Source organism: Ranitomeya imitator, chromosome 4 (genome assembly GCF_032444005.1).
Source record: "Ranitomeya imitator isolate aRanImi1 chromosome 4, aRanImi1.pri, whole genome shotgun sequence".
Taxonomy (NCBI): Eukaryota; Metazoa; Chordata; class Amphibia; order Anura; family Dendrobatidae; genus Ranitomeya; species Ranitomeya imitator.
In genome coordinates this window covers 34,377,863-34,396,177 of record NC_091285.1, presented here as the reverse complement: position 1 = coordinate 34,396,177, position 18,315 = coordinate 34,377,863, and the positions used below count along the sequence as shown (strand labels likewise).

Genomic DNA, 18,315 nt, shown 5'->3' with positions numbered 1-18,315 from the left:
GTCCACCGCTCTATTCAACCTCTTCACTTTGGCTGCACAGATGACTATAGAGACCCTCACTCTAGCGATTGGGGGTGGTCACAGTTGAAGCTGTGGCTGCCCCCTAGTGGTCAGACATGGATTACCATTACCTAATTTCTACTAAATTCACCTGAAACTGCAAACTAGGGTCAACGGTAACCCCATTGCCAGGTAGGTACAGTAGGGGGTTACATTCTGAAACACCCTTACCTCCACTGGCGCACAGGACGGCTGCCAAATTCACACAGTCCCGATGTTGCTCTTCTTTGGAGCGGTGGTCTTTGCTGGTGCTAATCGGAAGTAGAGAACGGGATTTCTTCTTTCGGCTTTGGAGGTCTAGGGGTTGACATAAATGCAATATGATGAGGGTCAGGTATAATAATAATAAAAATATATTTTCCATGCACATGAACACTCAATGGGGCTACAGGGGTCTGTCATTTGCTTGGGGCCTCACAACAGGAGTGAATTCTGTGCACTCGCGGAGATTCCAAAAATATAGTTTTATTAGGGAATTGCTATTCAAGCAATTGTTAAATTAATATTAAAATCTTGGCAATTACTACAAGTTGATATGAATCGTCCAGCAAATGGATACGAACCTCCTTTCTCCTTTGGTTGCTCTTTCCTGGGTGCAGTTCTCCTAATCATTGGGCTTGGGCTGCGCTGCTCAACAATGGGCAGAGGGGAAGCTTCGGACACGGGCGGAGGGTCAGCGGCAGCTAAGTTTATACAAGGAGGGGAGGTGTTAATTGTGTTGTACATTACCGGCTTACAAAAAGCTTTGGCTGCCAAGCAGTTCTAGTACTACAACTCCCAGCATGCTGTCGGTGGCCTGTTAGAAGCTGTAATCTTGCAAAGGTCAGCGAGCGGGAGATCCCTGCAGTATAAGAATGAGCTATCTGGTCAATGCTAAGTAATGTGGTATGTGTTTATTATATTCAAGCCCCAAAGCAACTAAAAGTACTAAAACTAGAGATATTATATCATGTGAAGCTTTATTATAATTCTGTAGATCGTAAATCAATATGGAGGATATAACCCTCGCCTGAGAGACGTTCCTGCTGCAACAAGCGCAGGTCATTGGGGTCAGGGGAACCTCTCCTGCGGCTGTAAATAATTCACGCCAATGCATCATTTATGGCGGAAGAATCAGCGTCGAGGTCTTGGCCGTACTTTGACAGCTTACATACTTATCAAACTTTTTCATTTTTTTCTCACTTAATTATTTATACCGCAGTAGAGTTGTTTTGACATTTCAATAAGAGATGTCAAAAGGTGTTTTTTTTTTTTGGGTGGGAGGCTCGTCGCTGAAACAAGAGGGGCGCAAGTGGCTACAATTTGCATTCGTGCAACTTTCTGTCTGTACTGGTTGAGACGTTCGAGGTCGTACACTTGGATCCGGCGTTCGGAGACAGACATCTTACAATACCTTCCCGCGGGGCTGTTTTATCAGGCACGATCTCAGGACAGGCCCCATTGTCTTCTTGGTCAGAGGTCCCGTTCTGTGCTGGGGAACTAGGGCTTTCTGGTTCTCTGCTCGCCACTTCTCCGACGACCTCTTGAGAAATATTCTCCGTCTTTTTCTTTTTCTTGGCCTTGCTTTTGACTTGAAGAGTACGTTTTTTTTCCAGGTCAATGGACTTCTTACCTAATTTAAAAAAAAAAAAGTTTTGCTTTTGCTATGGTTAGAACAATGGTGGGAGATACTCAGAAGTTTTTTTTTTTTTTTTTCAGTTTAGGTGAAAATTGGATTTTTGCCGAATACATTGGGAGACACTGGTCGTCGGTAAGGGCCCTTCTACTAAGGGGCTCGACCTCATCTGGTGGGCTATACCCTCTCCAAGGACACTAGGCAGCTCAGAAATCGGTAGGAGAGCAACCCCTAAAAAAATTTATAATGAGAAACAACCAGGAACCAGAATCTGGTGAAGAAAAGACCCACAGTCAACAGGAACTGACCCTCGGACAGGAGAACCAAAAATAAGGTAGGAGCTGTATCTCCCAATGTATTCAATGAGAAAAGGATTGTACAGTAAGTACGAAAACCCATTGTTCTCATTAAATAACATTGGGGGGACGACATAGAACCATGGGACGTTCCACAGCTATCCCCAAAGATGGGAAGAACAACAGCTGACCAAGGTGATGGATTTGCAGGCAGCGGCCGCAGTAACTTGCGGCCTAAACTGTCTAGGAAAGTTTACTTCGTCCTTAACAAACATGGGTCTAACACCTTAACCGAAAGTATGTCATTCACCAAATATCACATATTCGGCCAAGAAGCTGGATGTCAGTTTCTGGGCCAAATCCTAACCATTGCCCATTCTTCTCCTTCCACTTTTTGAGGATTGACAAGTTCTCAGTAGGATCGAAATCTGGGGAGTTTCCTGGCCATGGACCCAAAAAGTTTTTTTCATCGAGCCACTAAGTTATTACTTTTGCCTTGAGACACCATCTACATCATGGAGAAAGCATGGTTGATCACCAAATTACTCTTGGATCATTGGCAGAAGTTGCTCTTTGGAGGATGTTTAGGTCGTATTCTTTATTCATGGCCGTGTTCTTAGGCAAAATTGTGAACAAACTCCCTCCATGAATGAAAAGTCCTCACACATGAATGGTCTTACGATGCTTTGCTGATGGCATCACACAGGATTTATGGTAGCACTCGTCTTTTCTTCTCCGGACAATCATTTTTCTGGATGTCCCAAACAATCTGAAGGAGGCTTCATCCGAGAAATTAGCTTTGCACGAAGTGCCGAGATTGGACTGCAGAGAACTGGGGAAAGTTATTTTCTCTGATGAAGTCCCCTTCAGACTGTTTGGGACATCTGGAAGAATGATTGTCTCGAGAAGAAAAGGTGATAACTACCATGAGTCAACAGTAAAGCCTTCTGAGACCCTTCATGTATGGAGGCTTCTCATCATGGAGGGGGCTCACTCACAATTTTGCCTAAGAACGCTGACGTGAATAAAGAATGGGATGTAATCATCCTCCAAAAGCAACTTCTCCTAACGTTACAGGAGCAACTGAGGGATGAAGAAGGCTTTTTCCATGATGGAGACCATGTCATAGGGCAAAAGTGATAACCAAGTGGGTCGGTGAACAAAACATGAACATTTTACATAGATGGCCAGGAAACTCCCCAGATTTCAAGCGGATTGAGAACCAATCGGCAAAAAAGGGGGAAGATAAAAAAAAAACACAGAAGTTGCAATAAACCCTAAACTTTGATTAGAAACAAATGGGCGGTCATCAAGTCAGGATTTGGCCCAGAAGCTGATATCCAGGCGCCAGGACGAAGGGCAGACATCTTGGAAAATAAGGATCACCACTGTAAATGTTGAGTTTTTACATAAACTCAAAGTATTTGACTTGCTGATACTTGTATTTCGGTAAGTAGAGAAACATCCGACTAACAGATATAAAAACACAAAAGTTGGGTGTAAGAACCAAAATTTGAGAGTCTCAAAACTGTTGTTGGCTGGGTGAGGACACGGCTCTGGGAAGCCACCAACCAGTCCACTACCTTGTCCTAAGTCATGGTTCACACCTCCATATGGGTCAGACCCGGACTTGCAGGGTAATTACCTCTAGGAGGTTTTGTCCTTCTGGAGTTGAGATAATTTGCATACCTTTTCCCAAGGAACACTACCTGTGAAACTTCACAGATGGACTTCTGCTTAAGAGTTGAGACTCTAAATGAATGCCCCTTAAAAAAAAAAAAGTCAGAACTGACCTTTGGGGGGTCTGCTGTGCTCCTGCTTTGATATGGACCAATTGTGTAAACAGAAGTCGTCTGCCCCCGTCCACACCATGTCGCCGTCCACTGGAGACCACTGCACACACAGCAATCGCCCCTTGTGCCCCCGGTAGTTACTGATCGGCTCCTCTTGGAGCACATCCCAAACCTGAAATGGAAACATGGACTCATTAACCTTGAAATAAACGACAAAGGAGCGCAAGGCCTAGGATTTTTTTTTAAAAATGATTCACACCGGCCATTTTTTTTTCTAACCTGTTTTTTTTCTTCCAATTTTATCTATTTTTTTTTATTACTTTATTATTATTTTATAACAGCATTTAGAGATATTTTACACCAGGAACCTGACGATTGGAGACGATTCACTGACTTCAATGGAAGATTCTTGTGGACATGCTCTATGCAGCAAGTGGGAGGAAGTGAGCTGTATCGTCACCTATAGTGAATGGTGAATTCTGAGTAATTTACGGTTACCAGACTGTGATGATAATGAGATTGCTGAAAAGTCATCTGTGCAGGTCAGGCAGTGTAAGAGTTTATTCACACGACCATACTTTGTGCTCTGTGTTACCGGCACACTTCTCGGTCTTCTAATTTGAACCAACAACCTCACAGTCATATATGATGCTATTAATTTCGGGTAAGTAGACCCTCGGTCGGGCAGAGAGTTGCGGCCGTAGCACAGACCGGAAACTACAGCTGCTATGTGGATTTGTGAGCGAGCGCCAAGTCTATATTACTATGTTCTCTCATCACTTTATGATCGGTGGTGGTGCAATCTTTGGACCACCTGGTCGTATAGGAAGCTGCTTTCACATTAATGGGGCAGGCGGTAATTCCCAGCAGTGTCTGGAGTGTAGGAAACAGTGACAAGGCCGCAGGGGTACACCAGCGCTGCAGCCCCTTCCATCCGTCAACCACCCACCGATCATAAAGAAGGCATATCTTTAGGACATGGAAATACCGCTTTAAGAAAAGGCTGCTTATAAGGTATATAGGTAGCCTTGATTTCTATGGGAGGTGATGGAGATCATTTTAGAAATATTTTGACCTCAAAATGACAAAAAAAAAAAAAAAATCTCCATCTGCTCTCATGAATTATGTGCACCTGAGAGATATACAAAACATAGTGGTTTTTTTTTTTTTTTTAGCCACACAATCTAAAATGTGCTATCAGGCAAGCAAACTACTAATAGGCTTTACCAATCCACATGCATTACAGTACAAGAATACGTCCACTAGGAGTCATTTCCATACCATAGGAGATTAATACTGATAAATGGGGTCCAACTGATCCCCAAAAATAGCGCTAGGAAGAATCCATGGGGGTCCCAGCTGTCAAACACCCCAGAGATCAGAAAGTTGTTCCCTATTGTATGAATAGAGGATAATCTACAGACTGATACATACAGGGGTCTCCATCTTTGTGGATGATTTTATTTTTAAACTTAAAGCGGTATTCCCATCTCCAAGATTCTAGCCCAACATGTAGTAGGTGTAATAATAATAATAAAATTAGCAAATAAAAATGTAGTATAGTTTTTCTGATTTGCTATGTCTCTTTCCTCATGTGCAGGACCTTAGGTATCCCTGGTTACGACGCTAGGAACTAGCCAACTGTCGCTATATCAGTGGTCGTAACCATGGATACCTAAGGTCCTGCAATGCCTGCATATGAGGAAAGTGACACAGCGAATGAGAAAAACTATACTACATTTGTAATTGGAAGCATTTGCTAATGTTATTACACCTACTACATATTGGGATAGGATCTTGGAGATGGGAATACCCCTTTAATGGCCGTTTCCAGGTATGTGATCTGAGCTGCAGTACTGAGAACGGCAGAGCTGTGCTGTTGTGGCTCCGTACATGGTTTACGTAGCTAATTGGTGGGTTATCAGACCCCCATAGACCAGAAATTGAGAATAGGCCATCAATATCCTAGAAGTGGAAAAACCCCTTTAACATATTTGTCTATTCCAGCAACACATGTCCACTGTGTACTCAAGAACATGGCGCCGTCTTGCTCATCTTGTCCATGTACCATGACCATGGTAACAAGTTGCCATAAGTGCCAACAGTGGCATCACCGCCGTAAGTGACAAGTCACAAGACTGCACGGATGACGGCCCACCATGTTCCAGTGTGAAATGTATTGGAAACCCCAAAAGGAACAACAATAATTATCTCCCAATTCTTCTTACTTGAGAGGTGCCGTCGTAGCTGGCAGATACCAGTCTGGCATCATGATGAGGGCTCCAAGACAGACTGGTGATCTTGGAAGTGTGTCCTGACAGGGTCCGAAAAGGATCTGTGATGGTGACTGGATCTTCAGCAGAGTTCTCTGCAGCAACACAACATAAAATAAGATCCCATAAGTGCATGAAAGGGGTTATCCAAAGAACAAAGTACATTTTAATCAATACATCTTCAAATAATAACTTCCACAATTAGATATGTTAAAAAAAATGTTCCTGTGCTGAAATAATCTTATAAATATGCCCTTGCTGTGTACTGTGTAATGGCTGTGTCTGCCCACGCAGAGCTGCTCCAGCTCATGGTCGAAACATAACACAGCTCCTGGCCAGACCGACGCATAAGTCATTTATGATAAGTGAGTATACAGATGAAACAGCAGGGGCTCGCAGCTAAGAGGCAATACATTTCTCTGCGTGTTTTATCACAGAAACAAGTATTTTTGTAGCGTCTCCAGCCTTCTGTCTGAGCTCATCATAAATTAAGTTAGTGACATATAAGCTCAGCGGCCACTTGAGCTCCTGTGTCACTGACTTGATTTATGATGAGCTCAGAGGGCTGGAAATAAGGCAGAAATACTCGCTCCTGTGATGAAACAGACAGGGAAATGTGTTACTTCAGAAAGCAGCAGCTGTTCGCCCCTGATGTTTGATCTGTATACTCATTTATCATAAGTGACTTATCCTTCCCCTTGGTCAGGAGCAGTGTTGTGTGTCAACCATGAGCTGGAGCAGCTGTGCATGTTCAGACACAGCCATTACACAGTAGATGGTAGGGGGCACATTTCTAGGAGTCTCTTAGCACAGGTAAACAGATATAAACTATATTTACACTAGAGCACTTCACCTAGCACCCCCTTCAGGTTATGTACGTAGATCACAGCATTATTGGACCCCGATGCCAGGAGGAAGCTCAGGGTGGGATCCTCGCAGTGGTCATGGTGCCAGCGCAGGGCATTGACAATTTTATGATGCTGCTGAATGGTGCAGATCAGCTGAAGATGTGGAGCCCGAAAAATCTCGACACTCCTGCAAATACACAAAAAAGAAAAACGATGATATAAGCAGCTCACACTCACAGAGTCCCTCTTCTGATACTGAGGTGGGCACAGGGGCAACAGAGGGACTCTTCTCCATGAGCCGGAATGGGAAGCCAGCCTGAAGAAGGGGGTCCTCTGATGGTGGACTCGATCTGGCTGTAGGTGCTGGATGTGTTATACAGCCAGCATCTAACAGCAGCGTCCAGAGCTAGCTTTGATGACTGACGTGTAGCCTTCGTCTGCACCAATTCATGCACCTATTAGCACCCAGATGGCAGGGGGCCATCCGAAGACCCCCACTGCTGCTATCTTTGTATACCTATGAAGGCCAACTGCATAGGTCGACTACACAAAAACATTAAAAGAAAAAATAAATAAATAAAAGGCAGCACAATTATTTATAAATTTTTCTTTTGACGTTTCGTTCCAAATGTAGCACTTTTTCAAGTATATGCAAAAAAAAAAATACAAATCTAATAATAATAATAATATTAAATATTCGTATCTCCAGTACCGGCCTGGAGATTCATGTTACCAGGGTAATTTTATAGAACACTGAACGCTGAGAAAAAAGAACCCCAAAAAACAATAACGGAATTTAATTTTTTATTTCACAGCACTTGGAATATTTTTCTCGCCATGGAGTAGATTATGTGGTGAAAGTAATGGTGCTATTCAAAACTACAACTCGTCCTCAAAAAAAAACCAAAGAAACAAAAACAAGCCCTCATATGGCTATTATAACGGAAAAATAAAAAAATTAAAAGTATGGCTCTCGGAAGAAAAGGAGGAGAAATGAAAATTGTCCGTGGTTGAAAAAAAGGTTCAAAGCCACATCTACACGGCCACCAATGGCTTTGCTACGGTAGATCTAGATTATGGGAGATTACGTACCCATCTTCATTACCAATAGCTAAATGTTCGCAGTCTGGTTTCCAACTTAATTCCGTATGTGGTGGTAACTTGTGCTGAAAAATTCAGAAAACGAAGCTAATTAGCGCACAAAGTGGCCCAAACCCCTGTACCCTTTCTTTACTCATGCACATTAGATGGCCGTCTAGCCTAGAGCAATCAGCCTGTTTCGCCCCGAATGACCACTTTAAACAGAACCTGTCAAATGATTCATGTTGACCCATGTTTTGCCAGGCTCAATTATCCCAAATACATACTTTATAATATATACCACAAATCTGGGGCCAGGGACGAGGCGACCATCAGGGGCCAGGGACGAGGCGACCATCAGGGGCCAGGGACGAGGCGACCATCAGGGGCCAGGGACGTGGTGACCATCAGGGGACAGGGACGAGGCGACCATCAGGGGCCAGGGACGTGGCGACCATCAGGGGACAGGGACGAGGCGACCACCAGGGGCCAGGCGACCATCAGGGGCCAGGGACGAGGAGACCATCAGGGGCCAGGGACGAGGCGACCATCAGGGGCCAGGGACGAGGCGACCATCAGGGGCCAGGGACGTGGTGACCATCAGGGGACAGGGACGAGGCGACCACCAGGGGCCAGGGACGAGGCGCCCATCAGGGGCCAGGGACGAGGCGACCAGGATGACTACTCCCCGCCAGCTCCGCATGATTGACAGGTCTCTCCTTATGTATTTTTAGAGTCCGCGCACATGGAAAGTGTGCAGATATATTGAGTACAAGCCCGTGCAGAGAGACAAACTTACTTTAATGTCATTTGTATCTCGGATAAGTTTGTTAATATCTTGGGCCTCCATAGTCAACTTCCAGGGGTTGTGCTGGAAAATAATCCCCTCCCCACCACAACTATACAGGGTGAATGGAGGCCGGTCTCCTTCAGCACCTGGTGAAAAATACACACGACAACAAAAGTAGAGTTTATTTCTGTAGTTTGTGTGATTCACAGGTAGAAAACAGACGAACTCTATCTTACCAAAAGAAAATGGGGGCAACGGAGGACCCCAGGACATGGAATACACAGTCTTCTTATGGTAAGTACTGGAAATCTGAGGGGGTCTGCAAAGGGGCAAGAAAAAGGGTGAAATGGACTTAAAAAATATTATCTTTCCTTTTCCTATTTAAAGGGATTGTCTGAATACGTGTGAAAAAAAGAAAAATCCTCTCCTTCCTCAAAACTACGCTCTGCAGCCCATTTCCAAGGTTACCGGCCACCTCCATAGTCCATCAGAGGTGGCTGGTCTCCTAGGCGAAGAGCGCAGAACTTTTAAGTGCTAGATCCGACCAGCTTTTGTGCCCATGTCCTTTTACAATGCTGCAGAGGCAACAACTAAAAAAGAAATTTGGGCGAGCGGCGCCTGCCACCGTGCCTCTGGTCCGAACGGTCAGCGATCGGCAGCACACCATCCCTTCCAGCAAGAAGGAAGCTGAGAGACAGGGGAACGAGTGCTGAGCTCTCGAAAAAAAAAAAAGAAAAAAAAAAAAAAGGAGGATGAAACATACCCTTTAATATGTTAAAGAAAGACTCAGAAATAACAATAACTCAGGTATTACTTTCTGTTATCTGCCAGGAGAAGAAAATACTCGGTGGTCAACGTTCTAGGTCTTACTTGGTGGAAAAGACATCATAAATGCCAACTTTTCCATCGTCCGTCCCAAAGGCTAAAGTGGCTTCTTTAGTTGGATGCCAGGAGAGCTGCGGAGAGGAAAGGTTCAAGTGAGAAAACCCCATATAGGCAACTTCGACAATCCTTTTTTAGTCGGCACGAGACAATTTTCTTGCACAGGACTGCCAGCCGTCTGACGCTGGAGATACCGGAGTGAGCGTACGTACCGCAGTCACTTTCGATCTGATCCCTTGCCACAGCGTCTTCACATCGTACGTATTAACGACAGATAGGGAGTTCCAGACGCGAATCATACCGTCCCCCACTCCGACCGCCAGACACCCCGAGGCCACTGGGGAGAACGCCAGGCTGTACACAAAGCCTCCGAGCGAGCTCAACGACCAACAGCAAGAGAGGGAGCCCAAGTCCCAACATTTCACCTATGCGGAGAAGACGGCACGTGAGCACGGTAGTAAGTAACAGTAAAGACACTGTATAGCGGTATTATAACCAAAAACTCATGAAAAGGGAGACGATTAAGTCACTTCTACAAATCCTGTGCCCGACTGGCAGGTGTTGTGGTCATTAGAAAAAGATAATTGGCACCATTTCTGCAGGTAGGACGTCGCGAAGAGGCAGTGTCATAGGCGCCACTTCGAATGAGTGGCAGCTTAACATCACATGAACAAAACTCACATCCCGATCCATAGATGTCGACAGAAGCAGCTCCTTCCCCTCCTCTGTGACTAGGGAGCAAAGGTTGAACACAATTCGGGAATGGTTTTGCCCTTCCGAGGAGCCCAGAAGACTCCATTTCTGCTTTCCGCTCCTAGTTAAATCCCACAGAAGCAGCTCACCCCTGCGGAGACAATGGACGACAAAATACACATACCCCATTATAGGCACTGGAGACCACCAGACTAGCTGAATGAGAGAGATGAATGTAGCTCAACTGTTGGCACAACTTTGCCCAATTGTGAGCAGTATGCACATTTCTTTCGACAGAGGGGAACCCTCAAAACCAAGTTATTGCGAGCTCTGAGACGCAGCTTCTGGGGTACTATTACATGCTTGGGTTAGACTCATCACTAACCCAAAACAGCTGGATACTATTTGGGTCGGATGCCCATGAGGCCAGTGGACGGTCAACCACAAGCGTTCCTTCACCGTAGGATCCATCCCTCCTCCTCGCCTCTTCAGGTATGGCAACTTCAGAGTCGTAACGCCTAAAGGGGAAAAGAAAAAAATAAAATTTGTAGTAAATAAAAACACAAAACCTAAAAATGTATGAAGTAACGCTGCGGACATCAATCACACATCTTTAAGCACTCCCGATAATTCTTAAGAAACGCAAAATCGAGTAGGAATCATGTGAGCGGGGTGTCCCCATCTAATAAGAGATGGCATATCTCAAGATCAGAAAACTCAGAGACCCCTGCAAATCTGAACATGAAATTAATGGGGTCAGCTGCAGATCGCTGGACAACTGGATGTGGGGAGCGCCGATAAGGAGGTATGAGGAGGTCACAGTGCTGAATTGATGCTGCACCCGTGGTGTCCTAGGAATGGGACTACCATCGATCATAAGGTGATGGCTTATCACAAGAACCCCACTGATTATGAGAATTAAGTTAATGGCGTCATCTAGAGTTCCCTGCACAATTGGGTGGTCTAGGAGCGCGGCTAAGGAGATATGATGAATTGCGAAGGAGCAACAATGCTGATCAACATGGCCACCCCTTCATTGCTGAAAGGGGCGGTCTGACCCCATTTTTATCCTAGAGGTCAGACCATCACTAATCAGAAAGGAAAGGCAAATCCTAGCGACATACCATCACTTCATGAGATGGGAATACCCTTTTAAAAAGGGGTGGGTCACAATAAAAGTAGCCATAGACAACCAACATCCACCTAGAGGGGTTGTTCGGAACTTTTTCCCCCTCTATGGGGCTAGGACCTTATCGGCAGCTAGTTACTTGCCAACTACCTGTCTATGCCGCCCTGCAACAATCTCTCCCGGTCCAGATCGATCACAGACCGCTCCTGCAAACAGTTCTCCCTCTTCCTGTGAGGTCACATCGACAGAGCAGTTCCTTCTCTTCTGGTGGAGCGATTTTTCTGCTTCCTGTGAGGTGATATCGACAAAGCAGTTCCTTCTCTTCTGGTGGAGCAATTTTCCTGCTTCCTGTGACGCGATATCGACAGAGCAGTTCCTTCTCTTCTGCTCTTCCAATGGGGTGTCACTGCTGACGTCCTGTAGATTGACAGCCGGCCGCCAATCAACATGACGTTCGCGGAAGAGAAGGAACTGCTGTGTCAATATCACATCACAGGAAGCAGGAGAATCGCTCCACCAGAAGAGAAGGAACTACTCGGTCGATGTGACATCACAGGAAGCAGGAGAATTGCTGCACTGGGAGATCGTCACAGGGTTAAACAGGCAACCAGCCAATAAGAGCCTAGCCCTTAAGGGGAAAAAAATGTCAGCAGAGCGTCCATGCAGGACTTCAGATGCCCCCTTAGCCATGTAGATTATGCAAAAGACAATATAAATAAAAGCGGATTTTTTTTTATAAAACTCTTCGAAATTGTCCGCACTGATGGGGGATATAAAACTGAAATATGAAGATGTGAAAATTCAAATAACTTTTCCATTAATGTAAATAAACCTGGAGGGCTCCTACCTTTGCCTGTGGAGGAACTCCAGATCCGGATGGTCTGATCTTTGCTGCCTGAGGCCAGGTAGCAGCCCTTATTCTCAGACTCCGGCAGGAGATCACCATTGGTTGCATTCGGTTCTTCTCCTGATGAAAAGCAACATAAAATCCATATCAAAACCAGCACAGAGAGAAGCGGCGCCGCAGAGGTGAAGAGCGGCGTGTTTTCGGGATTACTAATGCACCCGTCTATATCTTCCATTCTTTTTTAGCATCTCTAACAAAGAGACTAACAGATTTAAAAGGATTGCCGGACCGCCGGCCTGAAATATTCATATACGGCCGTGCAGGAAAAACATTCACTGATCCCTCGTTCTGCCTAATATTGACATTCATGGAGCACAATGTCTTAGATTGTACCGTACGGCTGACGGAGTGCTGGAAGGGTCAAAAAAGTGTGGGGAGGGGGGTAGAGAAGAAACAACAGGGGTCTCTTAAGCTGGATACAGACTTTTGACAAAAATGGGAGGATAATTTTATCTGTGGAGGTCTGACCCCCAGATTCTGCTGAATAAAGGGGCCATCAAGCACCACCAAGAATTTAAGCTGCAATACCAGGCCCAGCCTAATTGCCAGAGTGGCGCTGTTATTGATAAAGTGTGGACACTTTTTTTTTTTTCTAATGAAAGACAAGTGAAGCCTAGATAAGACAAACTGACCAGCAGATGAAGGCTGAGATCCAACATCACTGATCCTTCTTTCCCTCGATCTGCCATTTGGGGGTCTAAAACCTGTGATGCCCCCGCACATCAGATTTTTGACCAGTCTTGTTGAAACCATTACATTCAGCCGACATGAACTTAACGTGTTCATCCAGCTTAACATTCTTTGGGGGGGGGAGGCTGAAATCCATCAATTCCGAAATAATGTAATAATTACATTTCTATCAAAATTAAAAGGGGGTTTATGGGCATTTGAATAGGTAATCAATATCATAAGGATAAAAAAAAACCTATAGTTCTCATGGACTGCGGCTACCATAAAGCACATACACCTTGTACTGTATCTACAGACTATAAAAGGAAGAAATGTGTGTCTCCAAAATGGCCGCCCCCAGACAAAACTTAATAAACACAAATTAATTAACTACAGCATAAAAATGGAACAATCAAAGCAAAAAACACACAACACGTGCATTATTTCTCTTCTAATGACATAAATAAAATTAATGAAAAAGGAGACTGAATCAATAAAAAAATCCCCTTTAAATCCTGCTGCACTGCGCTTACATAGCACCCTGCGTACAGTAGAAGTGCTATGAATACCTGGACTGGGCTTTTGCATGCGAGGTCATTTACATACCTTGCGTTTCCTCCTGCTTCTGATACAGGTCTTCCTCCCCTGGATGTGGGCACCATGCCAGGCAATGAATCTCATCATCGTGTCCCCGCAACCGATGCGTGACGTCTCCTCTACGGCTGAGGTCTATGATGACAATCATACCGTCCTTGTACCTTGGGAAGGTGGGCAATTGTATGATAATTATGTGAGTCAGTAGAGTAACTGATAGGGGCATCACCAGCATGTGATACTCATGTCAACCACCCCAGTTTGGCATATGGGCATCTTAAGAGGATCCTAGTTGGGACGGATCCACCTCTTTGAGCTAGGAAGAGTAGGCCAACGTTACTGCGTAGCCCAAGCCTTCGAGATTTTTATGAGCTACTTACCCTATTGCCAGAAGATCTTCTTGGTGCGGTGCACAGGACAAGCAGAAAATAGTCCTCGGTTCTGGGAAAAACTGCTGCCCATCATTACGGTTACACCAAAAGCAAACCACGATGCCCTTCTCGTCTCCGGTTACCAGCAGGTCCTTCACCAGGGGAGACCAGTGGAGAGCAGAGATCGTGTTCTGTAAGAAACACACACTAAAGTGTTACACCTATCCCAGAGTCCTGGGATTATATATATATATATATATGCAGGTCCACTAATGATGGCTCATCTATCCTGAAAACAAAAAGGATCGGGCCTTTGAAATGGGAGACCTCCATACACATCGGAAGGGGTTCCGGCCCTACCTTAATAAGTGGATTTGCCAGTCTTTATGCAAATGGAGTCTATAGATGACCGCTTTACATGCTGAGATGGTAAACCAAGTGGTGCAGCACCCAAAATATATCTATAACATCCGGTCCTATAGCCCCCGGTCTATAATATCTACCCACACCCTAGTATATAACATCCGGCCCCATAGCCCCAGTTGTATAATATCTGTCCTCTCCACCCCAGTGTATGACATCTGGCCCCATAGCCCCCTTTGTATAATATGTGGCCTCGCCACCACGGTGTATAACATCCAGCCCCATAGCCCCCTTTGTATAATATGTGGCCTCGCCACACGGTCCATCTGCCCCCGGTGTGTAACATCCAGCCCCTTGCCTCCAGTGTATGATATCCACCCTCCCTACCCTGGTGTATAACATCCAGCCCCTTGCCCCCCCACGGACGAGGCACTTTGCCCTGATGGACGAGTCTCGTTTTGGTGACTGCCCGGGGAATGTTATCTGCCTGATTACATTGTGTCCGCTGAAAAGTTTGGTGGAGAAGGAATAACACTATTGGCTTTTTTCGGTGATCGGCACTTTAATTTCAGTGGAGGGAAATCTTAATATTTCAGCACATGATATTGTGGACAATATGATCTTTCACAATGAGGGAACAGTTTTGGGAAGACCCTTTTTCTGTCCCCCATGACTGTGCCTCATGTGCACAAGGTCCATAAAGACATGGTTGGTGGAAGAATATAAAATCGGTCAATAATTGCTTTGCAACCTCAGCCCCATCCAACATCTTTAGGATGACCGAGAACGGAGATTGTGAGCCCGGCCCACCCCAACATCAGGGATGTTCTTCTGGATGAATGGGCAAAAATTCCCACGGACACCTCCAAAATGTCTATGGATGTAGAATGGGAGGTCATAAAAGCTGTTCCAGGTGGAATATAAAGGGGGCACTTACTTATACGGACAAACGGTCGGTTCTTACCCGGTGGAGCTTGTGTTCTGTGACTAAACTCTTCGTCTGGGTGTCCCATACTTTCACGGATCCGTCATCAGAGCTGCTGGCACAGAGGTGAGACTGACCAGAGTATTGGGAGAAGGCAAAGCCGGACACCCTCTCCGTATGTCCGACCAACTCCCCTGGAAAAGAATACAAAACCTTAAAATGTATGCATTACTTAGAAACACCCCCACCCCTACTAAAATGGGGACCCTTCTGCAATAGGAGGCACGATTTGTAGTTCACCTATAGCTAAAAACACGTAGAAAAATTAAAAGGTGCAGATGACTCCATCACACGGTCATTCAAGTCTGCCATATAATAATGCCTGGTCTGACAAAATTAGAATATTATCAAAAAGTTAATTTATTTCAGTTCTTCAATACAAAAAGTGAAACTCATATTATATAGAGTCATTACAAACAGAGTGATCTATTTCACGTGTTAATTTCTGTTAATGTTGAGGATTATAGCTAACAGCCAATGAAAACTCAAAAGTCATTATCTCAGTAAATTAGAATAATTAACAAAAAAAAAAAAACTCCTGCAAAGGCTTACGAGAGGTGAGTATGTGATTTTTTTTTTATTTTAATCACAGCAACAGCATAATCTATGGGGCCATCAACCTTTATGCAGCATTGTATGGGGCAAATGTTTCTATGGAGCATCTTATGGGGCCATTATTAACCTTTGTGCAGCATTATATGGGGCGTATTTTGTATGGAGCATCTTATGGGGCCCATCATGAACTGTACGGAGCATTATATGGGGCTCCTGATTCAATATGGATATTCAAAAACACTTAACCTACTGATGTCTCAATTCATTTTACTTTTATTGGTATCTATTTTTATTTTTGACATTTACAGGTAGCTGCTGCATTTTCCACCCTAGGCTTATACTTGAGTCAAGTTTTTTGTGGCAAAATTAGGGGTCTTGGCTTATACTCGAGTATATACGGTATTCTAGCTCCACAGTGCTGTACAGAAAGTTACCATAAAATCCCGGCTCCTGGGGGCTGATGCGCAGCAGGTAGACCGAATTCCGAGCAGCGAAGCCAAAAAGTCCCCCGGCTGCGTCACTGGAACGGCTGCAGTACCAGTTGGGGGATGCGCTGAGTATCCGGTCCGGATCCCCCATCCTCGTGTCACCTAAGGAGTCGGAACATGAATATTAAAGAATTGACATAAGAGCCAACATTTTGTGCCATCAGAGACGGACACACTCAGTGACATGGTCCCAAAAGCATTGGTCATATTGTAAACCTTTTAATACTTTTTTTCTTTTTGCAAACCTACATTTTCATAACATTCAGAAAAAGGATGTGTGACTGCCAGTGACCGATTTACAGTACAAAAAAAAGTTTGAGAAATCGACACATCACAGGTCCTCAACTGGCAGCTTCATTAAATTGTACAGGCAAAACGCCAGTGTCAACGTCTACAGTGAAGAGGCGACTCCGGGATGCTGGCCTTCAGGGCAGAGTGGCAAAGAAAAAGCCATATCTGAGACTGGCTAATAAAAGGAAAACATTAATATGAGCAAAAGAACACAGACATTGGACAGAGGAAGATTGGAAAAAAGTGTTATGGACAGACGGATCCAAGTTTGAGGTGTTTGGATCACACACAAGATTTGTGAGACTCAGAACTACTGACAAGATGCTGGACGAGTGTCGGACGCCATCTGTCAAGCATGGTGGAGGTAATGTGTTGATCTGAGGTTGCTTTGTTGCAGGTAAAGTGGGAGATTTGTACAAGGTGAAAGGGAATTTGAATAAGGAAGGCTATCACTCCATTTTGCGGCACCATGCCATACCCTGTGGACAGCGCTTGATTGGAGCCAATTTCATCCTACAATAGGAATATGACCCAAAGCACACCTCCGAATTATGCAAGAACTATTTAGAATACCAGCTGCCGGCTTCTTCCCTATCTGTAATGGAGCGGCCAGCGCAGTCACCAGATCTCAGCCCCATTGAGCTGTTGTGGGAGCAGCTTGACCGTATGGTGCAAAAAGTGTCCATCAGCCAAACCATCTTGTGGAGGGGCTTCTCGAAGCATGGGGTGAAATTTCTCCAGATTACCTCAGCAAATTAACTGCTAGAATGCCAAAGGTCTGCAATGCTGGAACTGCTGCAAAGGGAGCAAAGATTGAAGGAGAAAATTATTATTTCAAATAAAAATCAGTTTTTTCAAACCTTGTCAATGTCTGGACTAGATTTTCAATTAATTTGGCAACTCATTTGATTAATAAAAGTATGAGTTATTGTGGAAAACACAAAATTGTCTGGGTGACCCTAAACTTTGGAACGGTAGTGTATATACAGTTGTAAAAAAGTTGAAGTTGAATAGAGGATGGTTTCTACAAATTGATAATGATCCTAAACACACGTCAAAATCCACAATGGACGCCCTCAAAAGGGGCAAGCTGAAGGATTTACAATGGCCCTCATAGTCTCGTGATCTTAAAATCATTGAAAGTCTGTGGCAAGACCTCAAAATGGCCAAGCATGCAAGACGACCCAGGAATCTCACAGAACTGGAAGAATTTTCAAAGAAAAAGTCGATGAAAATCCCTCAATCAAGAATTGAAAGTCTCTTCTCTGGCTACTAGTAATGAGCAAGCACGATCGTGTAAGGTGTTATCCCAGCAATTGCCTGTTTGTTTTGGCTATAAAAGCGTTTACAAGCTGTGTTACTTTCCAAAAGGGTGCTACCAGAGTGTCCAGACTTTTGCATCTGCCCATTTTCATTTTTGTAATTTTCAAAATGTAAAACATAAATATATTTATTTATTTTGTGCCTAAAATACAAAGGAAACGTGTCATATTTAACTTTAGGCGTTTCAGAGATAATTTCATCTTCAACTTGCTTAACTGTTCACAATAACAGTAATTTTTTTTTTTACCAGGGATGCCCAATAGTCTCAGTGTCTCCTATGTGATGTACTTACAGCAGTCTCAGTGTCTCC

General features: G+C 44.5%; 1 protein-coding gene across 1 annotated transcript in view; it reads right to left on the bottom strand.

The window, feature by feature from the left end:
• Positions 1 to 18,315, bottom strand: part of GEMIN5 (gem nuclear organelle associated protein 5) — a 42,683-nt gene that overhangs the window by 18,396 nt on the left and 5,972 nt on the right. The window contains exons 2-19 of the mRNA XM_069763508.1: positions 16,338 to 16,493; positions 15,328 to 15,482; positions 14,010 to 14,191; positions 13,642 to 13,793; positions 12,307 to 12,426; positions 10,716 to 10,848; positions 10,319 to 10,481; positions 9,850 to 10,062; positions 9,626 to 9,711; positions 8,992 to 9,074; positions 8,765 to 8,901; positions 7,978 to 8,051; positions 6,891 to 7,072; positions 5,993 to 6,132; positions 3,765 to 3,936; positions 1,454 to 1,672; positions 624 to 743; positions 232 to 357 (exon numbers count right to left, since the gene is read on the bottom strand). Of these exons, the coding sequence (XP_069619609.1) occupies positions 232 to 357; positions 624 to 743; positions 1,454 to 1,672; positions 3,765 to 3,936; positions 5,993 to 6,132; positions 6,891 to 7,072; positions 7,978 to 8,051; positions 8,765 to 8,901; positions 8,992 to 9,074; positions 9,626 to 9,711; positions 9,850 to 10,062; positions 10,319 to 10,481; positions 10,716 to 10,848; positions 12,307 to 12,426; positions 13,642 to 13,793; positions 14,010 to 14,191; positions 15,328 to 15,482; positions 16,338 to 16,482 (2,602 nt within the window). The 5' untranslated portion in view covers positions 16,483 to 16,493. The remainder of the gene's footprint in view (positions 1 to 231; positions 358 to 623; positions 744 to 1,453; positions 1,673 to 3,764; positions 3,937 to 5,992; positions 6,133 to 6,890; positions 7,073 to 7,977; positions 8,052 to 8,764; positions 8,902 to 8,991; positions 9,075 to 9,625; positions 9,712 to 9,849; positions 10,063 to 10,318; positions 10,482 to 10,715; positions 10,849 to 12,306; positions 12,427 to 13,641; positions 13,794 to 14,009; positions 14,192 to 15,327; positions 15,483 to 16,337; positions 16,494 to 18,315) is intronic.